The sequence below is a fragment of the Physcomitrium patens genome, chromosome 10, assembly GCF_059467195.1.
Source record: "Physcomitrium patens ecotype Gransden chromosome 10, ASM5946719v1, whole genome shotgun sequence".
Classification (NCBI taxonomy): Eukaryota; Viridiplantae; Streptophyta; class Bryopsida; order Funariales; family Funariaceae; genus Physcomitrium; species Physcomitrium patens.
Window position 1 is genome coordinate 3944355 of NC_143419.1, and position 17425 is coordinate 3961779.

The 17425-nt window shown below is 39.1% G+C and overlaps 2 protein-coding genes across 3 annotated transcripts; one reads left to right on the plus strand and one right to left on the minus strand.

Annotated features, from left to right (window-relative positions):
- Window positions 1-3780: 3780 nt before the first annotated feature.
- On the minus strand, window positions 3781-11644 carry LOC112287975 (E3 ubiquitin-protein ligase HOS1). The gene is made up of 10 exons (XM_024531683.3): window positions 10882-11644; window positions 8869-9229; window positions 8320-8454; window positions 7951-8129; window positions 7137-7571; window positions 6639-6797; window positions 6020-6469; window positions 5443-5577; window positions 4386-5188; window positions 3781-4206 (listed from the first exon to the last, which is right to left on the minus strand). The coding sequence occupies exons 1-10, from the start codon at window positions 10903-10905 to the stop codon at window positions 4053-4055; spliced, it is 2835 nt and encodes a 944-aa protein (XP_024387451.1). The 5' UTR covers window positions 10906-11644; the 3' UTR covers window positions 3781-4052.
- A 2715-nt stretch (window positions 11645-14359) lies between these two features.
- LOC112287231 (ADP-ribosylation factor GTPase-activating protein AGD7) lies at window positions 14360-17418 on the plus strand. Of its 2 annotated transcripts, none has more exons than XM_024530046.2 (4): window positions 14360-14499; window positions 15063-15872; window positions 16219-16308; window positions 16461-17418. In XM_024530046.2, the coding sequence occupies exons 2-4, from the start codon at window positions 15078-15080 to the stop codon at window positions 16962-16964; spliced, it is 1389 nt and encodes a 462-aa protein (XP_024385814.1). In that variant the 5' UTR covers window positions 14360-14499; window positions 15063-15077; the 3' UTR covers window positions 16965-17418. The 2 variants fall into 2 exon arrangements, with proteins under 2 accessions (XP_024385814.1, XP_024385813.1); XM_024530045.2 differs by having other exon boundaries at window positions 14396-14527.
- The last annotated feature ends 7 nt before the right edge of the window (window positions 17419-17425 follow it).

Sequence of the window (17425 nt, forward strand, 5' to 3'; positions counted from 1 at the left end):
CATTATATTAGAAGGAGAATACTTAGTAAAAATATTTAGAAAGTAAAAAATAGGTAACAAATCCATTACAAATTTGGCACAATAGACTTCCTTGATCATCCTTCTAATTTATTTTAGTGAAATTTATCAAAAGCAAAACCAATTAAGTAAGTTCATTTACTCTTGTGATAGAATAGCAAGTCTTAAAAGCATTGTACTTTTGATCTAATTCACAACCACTTTATAAAATTTTGGAATGTCATCTAAGCGTGTTGTATTTCCAAGAGCATTTGCAAGATTAACAAATGCTTCATATAGTTGGCAAAGGTACAAAGAGTGTTCTTTATGCATAGACAAGAAGATTATATAATAAAGAATTGATGATGGCCTTCACAAGTTGGATCTATTATCACATCTCAAAATAAATTATAATAAAATAATACAATTTAAAATTTTAAAATTTTGCACTTGTGTTTGTTAATGTGTTTAAACAAACTTGTAAAATAAGATTCATTATATTACAATATTTTGCAAACACATTATTTTATAGATGAAGAGGAAGGAATGGACAAAGATTTACTTCATTGTTTAGGACTTTGTTGTGCCTAAAGTCTCATGTGGGTTACAAAGACAAAGTTATTGCATTAGTCACGTGATTATTTTATAAAAAAACATGAGATTTTTTTTATTATATCATTATATCTTATATATTTGTATAAATATTTTATAAAAAAAATAGGAATTTAGAGTTTGTAATAGATATGTATTTTTTTTTACTATTTAGGTGAAAACCAAAAATATTCTGTTTTTGAATTAATTTAATTTTTGAATCAACATACACTTACAAAAATTTAATAAATAAATTTTTTTGATATATGTATATTTTAATATTTATCATATAAAAAATTAATATAATATAATCAATTATAATATTTTTATATTTAATTTAATGATGTTTTTGTATATATATATATATATATATATACACATCCATTAGTATATTTATAAATTATAGATGCTATGGTTTTTTAGACATAAAATAATTACAAAAAGTTCTAAAGGACTATGCAAGTATTATATTTATAATTAAAATTATTTTATGACTTTTTGATATTTAAAAACAGTTTTTTATTTTAAATATCATTAATGTAATTTAAATTAATTTCATAATCATTTCAACTTATTTTTTCTTTTAATTTTTCTAAACCTAAAAAGATAAGATTTTTAAATTTTGATCATATTTTTTTAGTTTTTTAAATATAATTTCTGATTATAAAAAAATTAAAAATATATATTTAGAATTTTAAAAATCAACTTGTTTTCTTAAAATTATTTTTAATAAGTTGAATATATTAAGATTGATATATTTCTTTTACTTTTATTCTAAATTTATCTAATTTATGAATTTATACATTTTGTACAAAGTATCATTGTAATATCTCTAATGAAGAATTTTTCTTTCTTGATTATGAGTCTAATAATATATTATTTTCATTTAAAATCTTAAAATTTAAATGCATTGAAGATTTTATTTTATAAGGTTATCTTTAATAAATGTAAAATATATTCAAATAATTTTAAATAAATTATAAAGTATAGATTTACAACTAAAGGCAATAAATTTTTGCCATAACTCCATCATAATTTATACAAAGCATTACACAAATACTTTAATATTATGAGTTGTATTTATTACTAATAACCTAATCAAAATTTAGCAATTATTGCATATTATTACTTCTACACTTATTGTGACTATGTAATTTTATTCATTAATTAAAATTTCTATTATATTAATTGCACCAATCATTTTGTAACAAGAGTTCTTCCAATACTATTAATTACTTTGATCAAGGTTGAACAATTGTTTTTTGTTTATGTCCAAAGTCATGGAAGTGCCACTATCTTAGTCTATGATTTAGTTATATTTAGTGATGGCACAATCCCATAATTCCAAATAATTTTAGAAATTAATGCAATTGAAGAAGAACTTTGAAGTTTGAATTTTTTTTACAAAGAGTAGTTCTTCCTTTAAGCCACAAACTTAATTTAATTTAAGTACAAAAATCAAAAATTAAAACAAAAAACTTTGGAAAATCACTGTGGTCTCAACAACCTCCTACATCTTTTGAAGGTAACAGAATATTCATTGTGGCATTAAATTACACATTTGATCGCACTATTCACAAAAATTTGAATTTTAAACTCCAGTAAAATACTTTAGAGCCAAAAAATATCAAATGATGGTAAATGTATTTTCCACTAAAGATTCAGTATAAATCTCCAAGTCACCCCACGAAAAGTGCATGCTTCCTCGACAAAACCAGGAATTCATACATGAAAACGTGCACCAACAGGATCGCCAGAAGACAGTTCAGATGCATCATAGATGTGCATTTTAAACATCACGAAGAAATTAAGTCATCCCTCCAATGATAGAAATACCGACACACGATGTCGGTATTGGTGTCGGTGCCGGCCCGAGGCAAAGCTGGATTCCTTTCGATTCCTGTTCAAGAATAGGATTGGGGGGGGGGGGGGGGCATTTGAGCCGCTGCTCAATGTGCACCACCACTCGCAAAAATCTCAAGGAGCTCCATGAATCGAAGAGGGCAGTCCCGCACTGTAGTTGCTGGATCGCCTAGTCTCAAGTTCTAGGTAGCTGTGAGTGTCACGTCTGTGCCAGTGTATGGTTTCAGTCAGTGGCAAGCGGATGGTAGCCATGGGTATTAGTACGAATCTATTTAAGAGCATGGTGGTCCATAGTCTGATCATTGAGATCCAGCTCATGGTGTTCTTCTGCCAAGTGCTGCTCCGCCATAGTCCTGGTCGTTTTTCCCGTATTTTGTAGATAAAAAAGCTGCAGTGGCTGTTGGGAGAGCATCAGGAATTGTCATGCTGGAGTGTGAGTACTACTTGACTTATTGGGCTGCTTCTGTTGCAACACACTGCCGTCGTGTTTTGAACAAGCTGTCAAGACTAACACTCCTTGTACTATTATCTTTTAAAACCTCATCAATTCGGTCCTACGATTTGTCTGTTTAACCTTGGTAAAATCTAGGTGGTTGAGGAGATATGAGGTAAGAAAAGAGAATCCAATACAAGAGATCACTCTTCATGACGGATCCACTTTCTTTATTTTGGATAGCTTCAACGCGAACTACGAACTGATGTCTGGTGGCAACGGCAGTGTTGCGCTTGTCCATTTAGCTACTTCGGTCACTCTTGCTCAGCTTTGTTGTGAGAGCTGGAGACAAGTAAAGCTCATTAACAGACAGTTCTTTCCGGTTTCACGAACTTATTACTTGTTTAGGCAATTTGCAAATAACAGCAAGAGGCTACAGCAGAACGCACCACCCGAGCTCTTAAGAAGCCATTATCTATTATCCAGAAAACGATTTGTTTCCCCCACTGCTTAATGGTCTGGCTGAACCATAATTGAAGGCGTTGTGCATGGTTGAAAACTCGATACATGTCTCCACACCAAAAAGCAAGCAGTCACAACTGAATCACATCCTCTCGAGTTGTATTTTCAATAAAAAAAATTCGGTAATAGCAATCAATTATGCCGATCAAAATGAACACACAAGATGAAACTGGGACAGTGATTTGAGAGCCATTACTTAATACCAACCTTGACAGGGGATAATATCAGAAAAACGAGTATTACCTAACATGCTAGCGCTTCCTGAAACAAGTGCTATTCTCTATGATTCATACTCTACAGACATCATGAACTTACTCAAAATAATGACGTGATATCCTTTCCAACAGGGCATGATATTTCACTCTTTACAACGATTGCAAAAATTGCCTCTAGAGTTGGCTCTTATTGTCCTGTTTTGCAGGAAAGTAAATAAGCATCTCAAAAGACAGCAAATGCACATCGTAGTCCACCAGAAGCGGAGGCAAGCATCCTAAAAATTCGGACACATGGATTGCTCGATGGGGATTAATGGTTTCTGTTCTAGCACTGAGGTGGGAAAATTTAGCAGAAAAACTGGAGCGCACACAGTGTAACTACTAACGAAAGTGTCAAAATGATGAAAATCGCATGCGACATTCAAGTCGAGTCAAACTCGAAAACTGTAGAACCTACTACGGGACCTTCCCTGTGATTGGGAAAGAGTCTTCAAGCGTGTTGATGGTAGAAGTGATGGCACTGGTTCATCACCCCCTTCATCAGAGCGCCAGCGACTGCCTCCATTCTCGTCAGCCTCTGCATTCCTGATCCCACAAATGACAATATGCTCAGCAACAAGAGACTGTGGAAGCCGAAAAGAACAAAATTATCACACAAAGTGACTTGTTTACAGTCGTCAGAACTAGCATACCGGAGTTACGTGCCAGAATTTGAGGAACAAAAATATTATTCACTCCCAACCTGTAAAAAGGTGAGTACCAACCTTCTGGATGATTCTCGGGGTAATGTGCCAATGTCAGATAAGGGTCCGCTTCCCTCGTCTATGGGTTTAAGTGTGAAATCCTTTAATGATTCCTTCTCTCCATCACTCTGCAACCACGACCGGTCTGATGGGTGTCGCTTCCCATTAGATGACCAACCATTATTTCCCTCAATGTCCATTTCCACCGTGTGGCTATTGTCAGTATGCAAACCATCTGTCCTAAGACCATTCTCTATGGTTAAAAGAGACCCATTGCCTGAATAACCAGTCTCATTCCTTTTCACCGTTATATGCTTCTCCACTCCACTTGCCCAAGAGCCTGGTCCTGCTGTATCCAATCCATCCCCACTTCGCACATTTCCGAAGTCAATGGTAGGAAAAGGCGACTCCCTAGGCTGTTCAGCCTCATAACGAAGACGCCGCCCTTGCACAGGGCTTTCTCCCATGGTAGCAAACTCGTGAGATACAGTAAGCCCATTTGTTTCAGGAAAATTCGTGTTTGAGAGAATGGGAGAGGGAGGTGCAGGTGATCGTGGCCCCAAGCGTTCTTGTGTAAATGACGGATGACTGTAACCAGCCCAAGCAGAGCTGGATGGAAAATTGTTTTCTTCAAGAGCCATGGGTTCCCTGATCAAGTTCCCACCAGGATAACCAAAGAGAGGGGATGCCAAAGGATTGAGTCTATGTTCGTCCACGGCCTGTACTAATGGTTGAAGTGACTCCAAGTCAGGTTGAGGTGAATCGATTATGGCACTGCGAGCCTGCCGCCGCTGGAGCTCTGGTAGAAGCTCCATGCACTTTTCCTGTTAACCAACCAGTGCTCAATATCATTCAGGGAGAGAATGTGGGTGGAAGAATAAACTGAGTAGCAAAAATTTTCCATGAACTACCAAGACATAAAAGGACAAAGAGCGCACTCATCTACTAAGCTTTAGGTGCTGTTTGTTGCCAAACATAAATAAACATTCCCCCAGTGTGTACGAGCATTTATGCCTGGACCAACTATGATCATACTAGGGCAGTTCCAATCTAAGGAATGTGAGCAACAAGTACTTACAACAATTCGGTTCCTCTGTTCACTTGCCATGCGAACTCGGGAGATCTTCGCTTCATCAGTGCACTTATCTCCCCACAACTCCTCAAGTTCCCTCAACTTTTTGTGAACTAAATGTGCATCGATATACCGACATCGCTGTCAACGATAAACACCAAAAAACAAATTAGTCGGATGCTGAAGCGACAGAAGCTTCGCATAAATCCACAGCAATACAACCCGTGAATCCAGAAATCTGTAACCGAACTTTTACAATACCAAAAATGGCGGAAAAAATAATATTTAAAAGAAAGAATACAACTTACGATAATGGAACACTCCAGACTAGATACGCCTACAATCATTTAATAATAGCAGTACCAGATCAAGTTCTATTTTATATGCGCAAAATATATTAATCTTTCACAAAGCTTTCTCTTAGTTCTAAATGTGCTTGTAATTTTGTACAATAACAGAATTAAACCATGACTAGTGTTCTGCACTGAACCACATAAAGCCCCAGCTCCAGCTCATTGCATTCCCGCTCACTTATTGGAACAACATGAAGAAGGTTAGTAAAGCAGTTAAACCAGTACAGCACCTGTACATAGAAGACAACCAGGAGATTCCCTGATGTAGACGAGGAGTCTTCTCCAGCATGATCAAGTAAAGACTTTCTCACATACTTTTCTTCCTCTATCCTCCATGGCAAACTTAGCATTTTGTTCACTAAGCTCATGCCCATACACAACCTGCAGATTTCGCTCACCAACACCTCCGTACTAGTTAACCAATCACCCCCTTCCCGCTTAACGCAATCGACGTAGGATCTCTGATATAAATAGCTTTGAGTAAGAAGACCACACTGGAGCCAAACCCTAACGGTTGTGAGAGCATCTGAAAGAGGAACAAGCCCTACTCCCTGGCTATCACGTCCAGTTGCACGAAGAACAGCGAGTGCTGCCTCGGGCTTCTGACGCTCAAGCAAGACAGTGACCACCTTTGGATGTGTATTGTGGCTAGCAATTTCCGGCAGTAACTGACACGCATCCTGACAGTCATAAAGCCACAATTGTCATTACAAATCTACTTTTTTACAGTAAAATCAACATCCGCATTCAGATTGGCACAGCTCAAAATGAGAATCCAATAGACTCGTGTGGACGAATATAGAGGAGTAAATCTAAAAAGCAGTAGGGAGTTGGTCACTAGAAATTAACCTCCAGGGCATGATCACTACTGTCATCGAGAAGGTAAAATACAAGGGACTCCAGCATGAAATGTCTTGAGATGCTGAAAACGCTCACGTAGTCATCTACCACTCCTCGCCAATTCTCATCAGGAGATGCCCAATGACGATCAAATAAAAAGTACAGAAACTGCAGTGAAATTAAGGAATACCATACAGCATAAATGACACTCCTGCTAGACCGGATACACACAAAAAAAATCAAAAATCAAAAGGTAACCAAAACTTCGGCCAGAGAGTCGGTAACATTCGCTCTATTCAATTGAGCCTTTAAATCGTATGACACATTAGATTTGTACTGTACCATTCAGCCAGCGATGCCATATCCTATCATCCTTGACAATAGATCCACACCTTTCTCTCACAAAGTGACGAGAGAAGTAACAGAAAATTCTGAAAAGTCAATAAATCGACATTAAACCTCTGCTAACATGATCATGCTATTAAGTAATGAGAATATGAAGGATACAATTGCCTTCTTGGCGAGTATAAGATCACAGGTTCCCTTCAAAAATAACAGATCCACAGCAGCACGGACGCTTTCAGGGGGGTAAGGCGACCTTGATTGCGTCGGCTCTAAATCACGTCTGAACCTAAGAGAACCTGGAGTTTGGGCTGTAGGTCCTTGCCGAAGCCAGTTCAGCTCAGGAAGGTCTCCAAACCCCACTTCATTTTCATCGTCGCCTTCAAGAAGGCCAAGGTTAACCAATGCATCCTCGATAAATAGAGTCGCTGGTTGTAGAACCTCTAACTTACAATTATTATGAGTTTCTGGCCATGCCCTATCTTGAGCCACTGACGTTCGTTCTTTCACAGATGCATGCCACTGGCTGATGCTTGTATAGCTTGATCGAATAGTTTCCAGAAACTGATGTCGTGCACACCACGTCATCACTTCTAAATGCTGCAGAAAACATCTCAGGATGTAAGTCACAGCAATCAAATAATAAGGTGACATACAAATCCCATCGTCAAAGGCTCTTGCAACCACAACCATATTGAAGAAAACATCAGAATTCTAGGTTCGCTCATAGTTTGTACAAATACATGACAACAAAACTTTAACTAACTTTATTCAAATTAAGCATCGAGCATGATAACCTCTCTATACTTGCAACATCCACGCTCAATGATGCGTTTGCAGTCTTCTAAAGAACGTGTGTTCACGATCTTAAGATATGCTAACATCACCCACCAGAAGACCTATGTTTCTAAAAGGTAGCTTGTATGGTACATTTGCATTAATATCGTGGGAAAGGACTAATCCCTGTAGACATGCTTACCTGGATTACTTTGCGAATAGATTCCAGAAGCTGACGAAGCTCAATCAGAGCTGGAGAAAGCGGTTGATCCACTAGTGGTGCCTCAAGAGCTTCTAAAATATAGACAACTCCCTCTAACCTTCTCCCGTTCCAGTCAATAACATCTGTTTTCGCGATCATCTGTTTTGGGCTGAGATTGTCTATGTAAAACATGTCAAGGCTGTCACGCTACCCCCTCCGACTATCAGTGAATATAAAGTACATTCAGTTGCAGAATTAATAACTGCTAAAAATATTGTCGTTAGAGTAATAGCTAGATGACGAACTCACACCCCTTACCAAGATGAAGCCGAGATAAAATTGAACATACAAAAAGTGAGGGATGGATACAAATATCTCGCAGTCCAAGAGCGACGCTGTGAAAGGTCCGCCTGCACCAATCTTTCACCACGACACCATCCAATAATATAGACACCAATGCATTGCTGGAAACAGCTCCTTCATCCATGCACACCTCAGCAACATCTGATCTCCCTGAATTAAGGTAAAGCTTCTCTTGTGTAATACATACAGCTATTTAGAGTTGAGCTGTTAAAATGATGCACATACAACCTATTGAATACCAATTTTTCTTTAAAAGAAATACAACATCATAGTAATGAGAATAGAGCAGGCAACTTCATTGCTCTATATTACACGTTTAATAAGATCACAGTAAAGAAGTAAGAGAGCTGACAGAACAGACAGCAGCTGCTAACAAAACAGTCAAAGTCTGCGCTTCATGGAACAGTTAAGCATCTAAAATAGAAACATACCACCAGAAAGAAAATCCAACCGTCTAGTTCCATGTAACGTACTATTCACAAAAAAATAGGAAGCATACTCTTACGCCTGACAAAAATCAATGAGGTGCAAAATTCCATGTGATGGAGAGGATACAGTGGCAGATCAAGGACACAAGATTATTGTTTAGTGCCACGTCAAAGAAAGAGTAAAGACGGCCAACATCCACACTTTCTGCTGCTAACTCTGCGCCTTTTTGTATAAGTCCTGCATCAACAAGTTCCTCAAAAAGTCGTAGCTTGTCTTGACCGAAACTGCCTGTTGGAGTCCTACAAATAGGACAGCTGACACTCCGTTGAAGGCATTCAAGGCAGAGACATGCATGGCCACATGCAGATAGGACGTGACGAACAGCTCGCCCGCAGCTACGTAAATCACGGGTTGCCCTGCAGGTTTCGGTCTTCGCTTCAGCGCTTAATTCGCAAGGCTCCAGTAATGCCAAACGTTCCAGCGCAGCCTGCTTTGTCACAACTTCAAATTAGTAGCTACCACAATTCCTCTGTCCATATCCTAAATTCATATGTCACGCAAGAAAGCCGCAACTGTCTACAAACACTGGATGAAGAAGTTCACAAATTTGGTAGAAAACGAAAAATCGGTGTTGAAACCAGTGCTTGGCACTACAATCACTAGTCCTTGCTTCAAAAAATCATTTTAAACATTCCTGATTCAGCTTACTTCGAAACTCCATCAAACTCTCGAACAAACATTGCGCTACACATGTCGAACTTTAGAATTCAATCCACAACAACATCACCTCCTCACATACACACGGCTTCACTGTCCTACAATTACACTGCGACCCTGCACCACACGGTGCGAACGTCCAAATCGCCCCCACAACACAAACCACAAATTTCACACTACCACCACCGCTCCGACGTCCGTATCCCAAGACCGCATGCTAATACATATCCACATCCTTCCCAATAAAAACCACACTATCATCCCCACCCTAATATTTCGCCTCCTCACCACCCTCTTCTCTCCAACGCCCTCATCCCTTACTATCCGCCTTCCAAATTGTCCACCATCTCTATCCATGCAAATTCCTCTCCTTGCGCACACACCAGGCCCAATACCATTATTCCTCTGCATCACTTGCCTTCCATATCACAACTACCCACACGCATACTCATCCTCACCCCGCTCATCACCATCCTGCCCTCATTCCAACGCGCGCCAAAACCACTGCGCCATCTCAACATGCTTCCCTACACAACCCTGTCGCATGTTTCACAGGGAACGCCTCTACACTCTACCACCGTATGCTGCTCTCCACATTAACACCCCAAACAACTCACCTACCTCCCGTTTCTGTCCCACTGCAAACGATTCACCGTGCACTCACACTCCTCTCCGCATTCACTCACAATCCATGCCACCAATTCTCGAAATCCACACCACCAAGTGCTATACGACCGATCATATTCATAACCTCGTCAATCTCAGGTCCATGCGAATCGCGGTGATTCCCGCACAGCCTGATCCCTACTACAACCCATTCCGTAATCCACAATAGCACCACTTTCCCAACTAAACCCTCATCATGCTGCTGCCCACAACCCCAACACAATCCCCACGAAGTCTTCACTACAGATACTTGCCTGTCTCTACTCTGGGAAAGGACCATAACGACAGAAATCACTAAGCAAACTTCACAAGTGATGCACTTCAATGTGCAGACAGTCACACACCATTCATGACAATGACGTTGTGCGACCCAACAAGGAACGTTCAGAATGTTGATCCAGCTTTGCAGACCGCCCATGATTCAAGAACTTGAATGATAGCAAGTTCTAGTGGAAAGACGAGGATGAATGCTGCAGGGAGCCCATGCTGTTAGGGGGCTCATCACCCTAGATACAGAACGAAAGCCAACAGGCTTGTGCTGTGGAGGTTAAAGGACGATCGCAGCGAAGATCAGCCAGTAGGAAGAGAGAATTAGCTCGATTCGTGCTGCCTCTCCCAACAGACTACGATCATTACGACCAAAATATTCAATTTCGTCTCTCCTTCACTATATCTCACCCAACCAACCCCAGATCTCCCTTATTTCTCCCGAGGTCGTAAAAATGCCAAGAGCTTCACATCGAATATGAAACGCACCTGCTGTCTCGAAATGTCCGCCATGAGACTCACCGCTGCTCCGCAACCTCGTGCAAGAAGAACACGAACACCAATCCTTTCTGCTGAAGTGGATAATTGGTCGTCCACGTAACCTCTAACAAACTAAACCAAAAATAATTTATAAAAAATAGTTGGTCATTTCTCCACCACGTCAAACCCTATGAATCACACCACAACCTTCATGAACCTCTGTTCTTCACCGTAAAGACGGCAGGAGAGCTCCCAACACATGATGAAAGAGGTTGTCGCTCACTCGTGGCTCCCACTACGGAGGGCGGAGTTAGAGAAGTAAAGAAATTGCAACAAACTTTTGACGCAGGTTAGTGACAAGCAGAGCTCAAGCGCGCCATCTCAAAAATACAGACAAGAAAAAATTCCACCGCCAGAAATCACTCAGTCCAATGTTCACATTCTTCCTGCTCACTGAGCTCCAAAACAACACTCCTCCACTTCCTCCACTCCCTCCACAAATGAAACGGGTATCCTCCCGAGCTCAAGCATCCACACCGATAACCAGACTCCCCCTTCCATCCCCTTGCAACTACACACTTCCCCGCGCCTTCGCCAACAGCAGAACTCACGACAGACGTCGAAATCAGACCTCGCGACACTGTCTACGAGAGATGACTCTCCATCTGGGTCCACGACGAGGAGCAGGAAGAGCCAGCGGTCTTGCCGCATCTCATTCAAAAGAGCTCGGAAGCGGGAGAGCCATGAAGGCGATGCATGAAAGACGAGGGCAGTGAAGGGAAACTCGGGAATGACAGTGACACGGTCTCAAGGCGAAGACCCTAATGTGTGCCACGAGTGCCTGCCACCTCGGCGCCGGAGGGTTATTTGAGCTGCCACCTAGGCGGAAAGTGCCCATGGCAGTGTCCACGTCGGCGGGTGGAGGGAACAGCTGCGAGAGGCCGATATTGGCGGTATGACTGTTCATTGGGTGGTTTGAGCCTTGAAGCCGTTCAAACACACTTCCATTCCTTCATTGAACAAATATATTTGAATGATTTGAATGATATCATCATGTATATTCTAATTTTAAAAGATTACAATTTTAAAAAATATATAATTGTAGAAGGATACATCCTGCAGCTCCAAAACTACGGGACATTTGATGTTTTAAAATACGATATTATTCACAATATTATCTTGATGCTATTTTTATTTGTGTATTTAGATGTGAATGTGTGCAAGAAAGTGTATATATATAATATTTAAAAATGTTACACCCACTTGCATTATTTTTAATATTCTTAGCTTTATTTCAACACCCATGCGACTGTAACTAAGATGATCTTAATGGTAAAAGAATATATATATATATATATATATATATACATACATACTTACTTACTGAACAAAGAGATTAATATGCTCCATTTTTGCCAAGTTTTATTTTTAAATATATGTGAGGTATGTTTAAAAGATCTTAAAGATAACCAAGAGCTGATGCTTTAGTGTTAGAAAATGAAAACAATTCATAGGTTATAGTGAAGGTTATAGAATTACCGTTAGGAACCATACTCATGTTTAAATTTTAACATCAAAGTTGATAATTATGTGTGTATTCCAAATACATTTTTAGAGCTTACATGGAATATATTTTCTTCATTTTATTTTAATTTATTAAAATTAAATAAATTTTTGAGTTTTAAAATTAGATTCTCAAATAAAATCTTTTTTAAACCAAGTGAGTAGTCTAAAATTATTTTTTAAGGAAGGGAAGTTAAAATAAATATTTTGTGGATGGTTTGAAGACCTCAAGCCCTTGCTTGATTTAACATAACTACTTTTGTAAATATTGACCTTGTATGTTGCAAACTATATGTAAGAAAATATACTACAATGCAAAACAATATAAAAAAAGAAATTATATACTTAATGATCAAAGATTAATATAACTAGAAAATAGTTAGTAAGAGACTTATAAGTACCTAATAATCAAGTGAATAAATCTAACATTATTATGTTATAATATGACTATTAGATGAAAAAGGTGCATAAGAACAAAAATAAAATAAGGATTCAATCAAAATATTTATAGATTTTATTTTTAAAATTTATAGCTAATAGATTGGTGATTTTTTGAGCTTTAATATTTTATATTTACTATTTTACAAAGATGGTATCCACTTACTTTTCACAACCATTAATAAGACAATATTAAATAGAATATATATTAAATCAATATAATTAACTTTAAATTAAAGTTAATAGCACTTTTTTACAAAAATGTTTATAAAGAAAGTTTAAATTGATACTTAGAAAGAATTGTTTGTTAGACAAGGTTGAAATCAAATTATAAGACACAAAAACAAACATCCTATGGAAAATAGAGGGTTTTTTGAAGATCAAAGTATAAGATAAGAGAAAAGGTTTTGAGAGTTTTTTGAGAGTGTAAAAAATGACCATGTCTAAAGCTCATTTACAAGTTTTTAGCATTAGAATTTACTAAGACTAGAACTAGAATTGCTTACTACTAATTCAAATTGGAATTTTAATCGATGTTTGTTTACAATATGATTAAGATTAGATTTTTATTTGGATTAATTTAGAATTATTTGATGAAAGCGTTTTAAAGGTTTTAGAAAATTAGAATATATATAGTTTTGTTGAAATTTTGATTTATTAGAGTTTATGTTTTTATGTAATTAATTATTAATTGGAAGGACTTGTATTAATTCAACTTTAGGCTACAATAGACTAAATAGAATGTTAAATACAAGAGTACATAAAAAATTAAAGATTGATAGGCATGCAATTAATAGATTGACAAAAATTACTTGGCTCATATTGATTATACATTAAAATATAGTAAGAATTAAGATTTTAAGACATAATTTAATTTAAATATTTTGTTATTAATAATTACATAATATCAAGCATGATAATTTTTTAAAAATATATCATAAGTTATAATATTGGTTTTATTTTTTTTAAATCAAAATTATCTAATGTTGTATAAATATATAGTCATTAATTTAATTTAACAAGGAAAGTTTTAGCAATACACCATCCATTACATCATGACAGATGAGTGTCTCAAAAGACATTGATCTTCACAAAGAAAGTATATGATATAAGATGTTTTTTATATTTTGTATCTATTGTACATTTAATTATTTTTGAAATAGATGCGATGTATAAATTTTTACTATGGAAATGTAAATAACGTGATATTTTATCTCAATAAATAACAATATCAAGAAAAAATATTTTTACAATGGAATGTAAAATATAACAAACGTCACCTAAATTTGGTCCCACGTCGCTTGACTCACACTGGCAGTTCCGAGCTCCGATCTTGCGGCGCCCAGTTACCAGAACGAGGAGTCTGAATCCGATGGTGCTCTGAGACCGCTGGATTCACAAGTTCAGAACATCGCGGCCGCGACGGAACGAACAACGCGCAGCCGTCGATCGGAAGTCACGTCGGAGGCGCGGCGTGGTTTGGTGTCGGAGCAAATGGTGGAATGCGGTACAATGAAATGGAGGAGCGAGTCGCAGTGAGGGAGGGAGTGAGCGAGCGAGCGAGGGAGAGGGGGGAGGAGAGGGACACCATCACTGCCAACCTCGGCGGTGCTGATTTCGCATCTGGTGTGGAGTCATCAGTCTCCTTTGACTAGTTCTCTATCTAACTCTCTTTCTCTCTTGCGCATTCTTTCGATATTGCATTTTTTCTGTCTGACGTTCTTTCGTGTTTGTTCTCGTCCGAGCTTTTACGCTTGGAGGTTTGAAAGGGGGTTTGGAGTTTTTGAGACCTCTGTGGTGTTGTTGATTAGTTGTTTTGTTTTGTTTCGTTGTGTTTTTATTTAGTATTGCATTTGTGCTTTGCATTTTTTTGTTTTTTTGTTTTTTTTGTTTTCCTCCCCCATGGTTGTACATCGCCTGCGGGTAACTGTGAGCGTGTTTCTCACGGCTTTTAGTGTTGAGGGTCGTAGCGACGGAGATTTGTGTTGTTGTGAGACTTAGGTAATGCGGGAAGTAGTTGTCGAATAGTGCATGTCTTCAGCGGAGATAGCGTAGGGTGTCGAGAATGCGCAACTGAGGAGCGTTGTGTGTGTGTGTGTGTGTGTGTTGTCTTGTTTTTTACTTTTTACTTTTTTTCTCTTCTTGTGTCGGCTTGATCCCGTTTGAGGGGTTTTTCGGTGTTGTTGTAGGGTCACAGCATTGCCATGGCCTCGCCAGCTGCCGCGGCGAAGCTACGAGAGTTGCAATCGCAGGCTGGGAACAAGGTATGCGTGGATTGTCCTCAGCGGAATCCACAATGGGCGTCGGTATCTTACGGCATCTTTATGTGCTTGGAATGTTCCGGGAAGCACCGGGGGCTTGGCGTGCACATCAGCTTCGTCCGATCTGTTTCCATGGACTCATGGTCGGAGATGCAGCTGAAGAAAATGCAGGCAGGAGGGAACGCGGCGTTAAATGGTTTTTTTGTGGAGTACGGGATCCCGAAGGGCACGGACATTGTGGCAAAGTATAATTCGAGAGCTGCAAGTATTTATCGAGAGAAGATTCAGGCGTTAGTGGAAAATCGATCGTGGAACGCTCCGCCTGTATCAAAGGAAAGCTCTATATTTTCTACCACTAAAATCCGGAATACTCAGGGGCCTGTTAGAACGAATTCCGAATGGGACGATTGGGATACCTCTGATGCAGGGGGCAATACACAAGGGCTACCACGGCGAGGGTCAGATGGCTCCATATCTGCTGGAGGTTGTAACGGACCTCCTAGTTCTCACAGTGCGGGGAATATTTACTCGAAATCGCAGCTCGAGGCGTCAGCGGCTGGGAAAGAGCACTTTTTTGCTAGGAAGCAGATGGAGAATGCTTCTCGTCCGGATAATATTCCACCATCGCAGGGTGGCAAGTACGTTGGATTTGGGTCTGGGGGTGGGCGGCCTCCTCCAACCAGGGGTCCAGCTGCTGGAGGTGACATGTTGAACGATACAGTTTCTGTATTGACTCAGGTGTGTCTGAATTTTGCGATTGGTGATGTTCACAAGTGACTCTATGATTGAATCATTTTGCATATTCCTCTTCTGGTGGTTTAAATATAGGTCATCCTGGTGCCAGGAAAAAGTTTAGGGTCGATAGCACTTGCAGTCCTAGTCCAAGTTAAGATAATATTCTCTCTTGGGGCGCAATTTTGTGATTTTTGTCGCATAGTTCCCATCATCTCTAACAGCTGTTGCATGCTGATTGTAAACTCACTACTTTCCAAATAAAATAGCGAGAATAACTAGGTACACTACTGTTTTTCATGATTTGTTGAGTTTTCAGATGTAGTCAGGGCTAATAATAGATCTTGTGCAGGGTTTTGGGCATTTGTCAGCTGTGGCAGCAGTAGCTGCGCAGAATGCAGCTTCTGCACTACAAGCAGGCTCCGGTGACATCCAAGCGAAGGTGAGGATTGTTTCTTCTATCCTTGTCTCGTTTGTGCGATTCTCCCTTATAGATCGACAGTACTTCGAATCATCTCTCATTGCCAAGACTTTCGTCTTAATTGATTGTCAGATGCCGACAATTTTGACGGTTACTGTAACAATGACTCGCAGGTACGAGAAGGAGGATATGACCAAAAATTAAATGAGACTGTTGCCGTCGTGGCAGCTAAGGGCACTAAAGTGGGACAAATGGCTTGGGGTTTCATGCGTGGAGTTATGGCCATGGCTTCACAACAAGTAGAGACATACACTAAAGATGAAATGAGTGGTTCCTCATCACAGTACGGTACAGATCATGGTTCCTCCCAACAATATAATTCTGTTAATTCTAGTGGTACTGGTTACCAGGAAATGAACGGCAGCCACGCATGGGATGCTCCCATCAAGTCCAACGACGATTGGAAGGATTGGGATACTGTGTCGAACAAACCGTCAAGAATGGGATTCGACGAAAAAGATGGGGATACCAAGAAGACGCTGGAGCAGCCAAAAACTAATAATGTATGGTCTGGATGGGATGATCAAGATCAAGAAGTCCACGTCAATGGATCTAAACCTAGTCAAAAGGCAGACGATGGATGGGGTGATGATTCTTGGGATGCTGGTTTTAAGTAAGATGTTTCTGGATATCATTGTAACACATGCTGATTCGAATTCCGTTAAGTCTCCAGGTGACGTGCACTTTGGGTATCTACCTGAGATACGATTTTGTCCATACTAGACTAAAGGTCAAGTTATAGGTTTTCGTAGTTATTGTTATGCAGCTGCACATCATTTCTGGAACATGTTTGCAGATTCAAGGATTTATTTGCATGATAGTAGTCAGGGGGGTATTACTCCCGCAGTATCTAAGCCTCAATTTATTTTGCCGCTCGCATATCTACGGTAATGCTCGGGTCTTGTTTCATACAGCTACTGCCAGAAGAAACCGGTCCAAATTTAATTGTGTCTGTACACGTACTCCAATTCTAGACAGTGTGTTAATTACATAGTAAACATATATTCATAGACCCGTTACAAACTATTTTTTAAAAAATTATGAATCTTAAGGAGAAGATCAGTTCATTGACATGGCG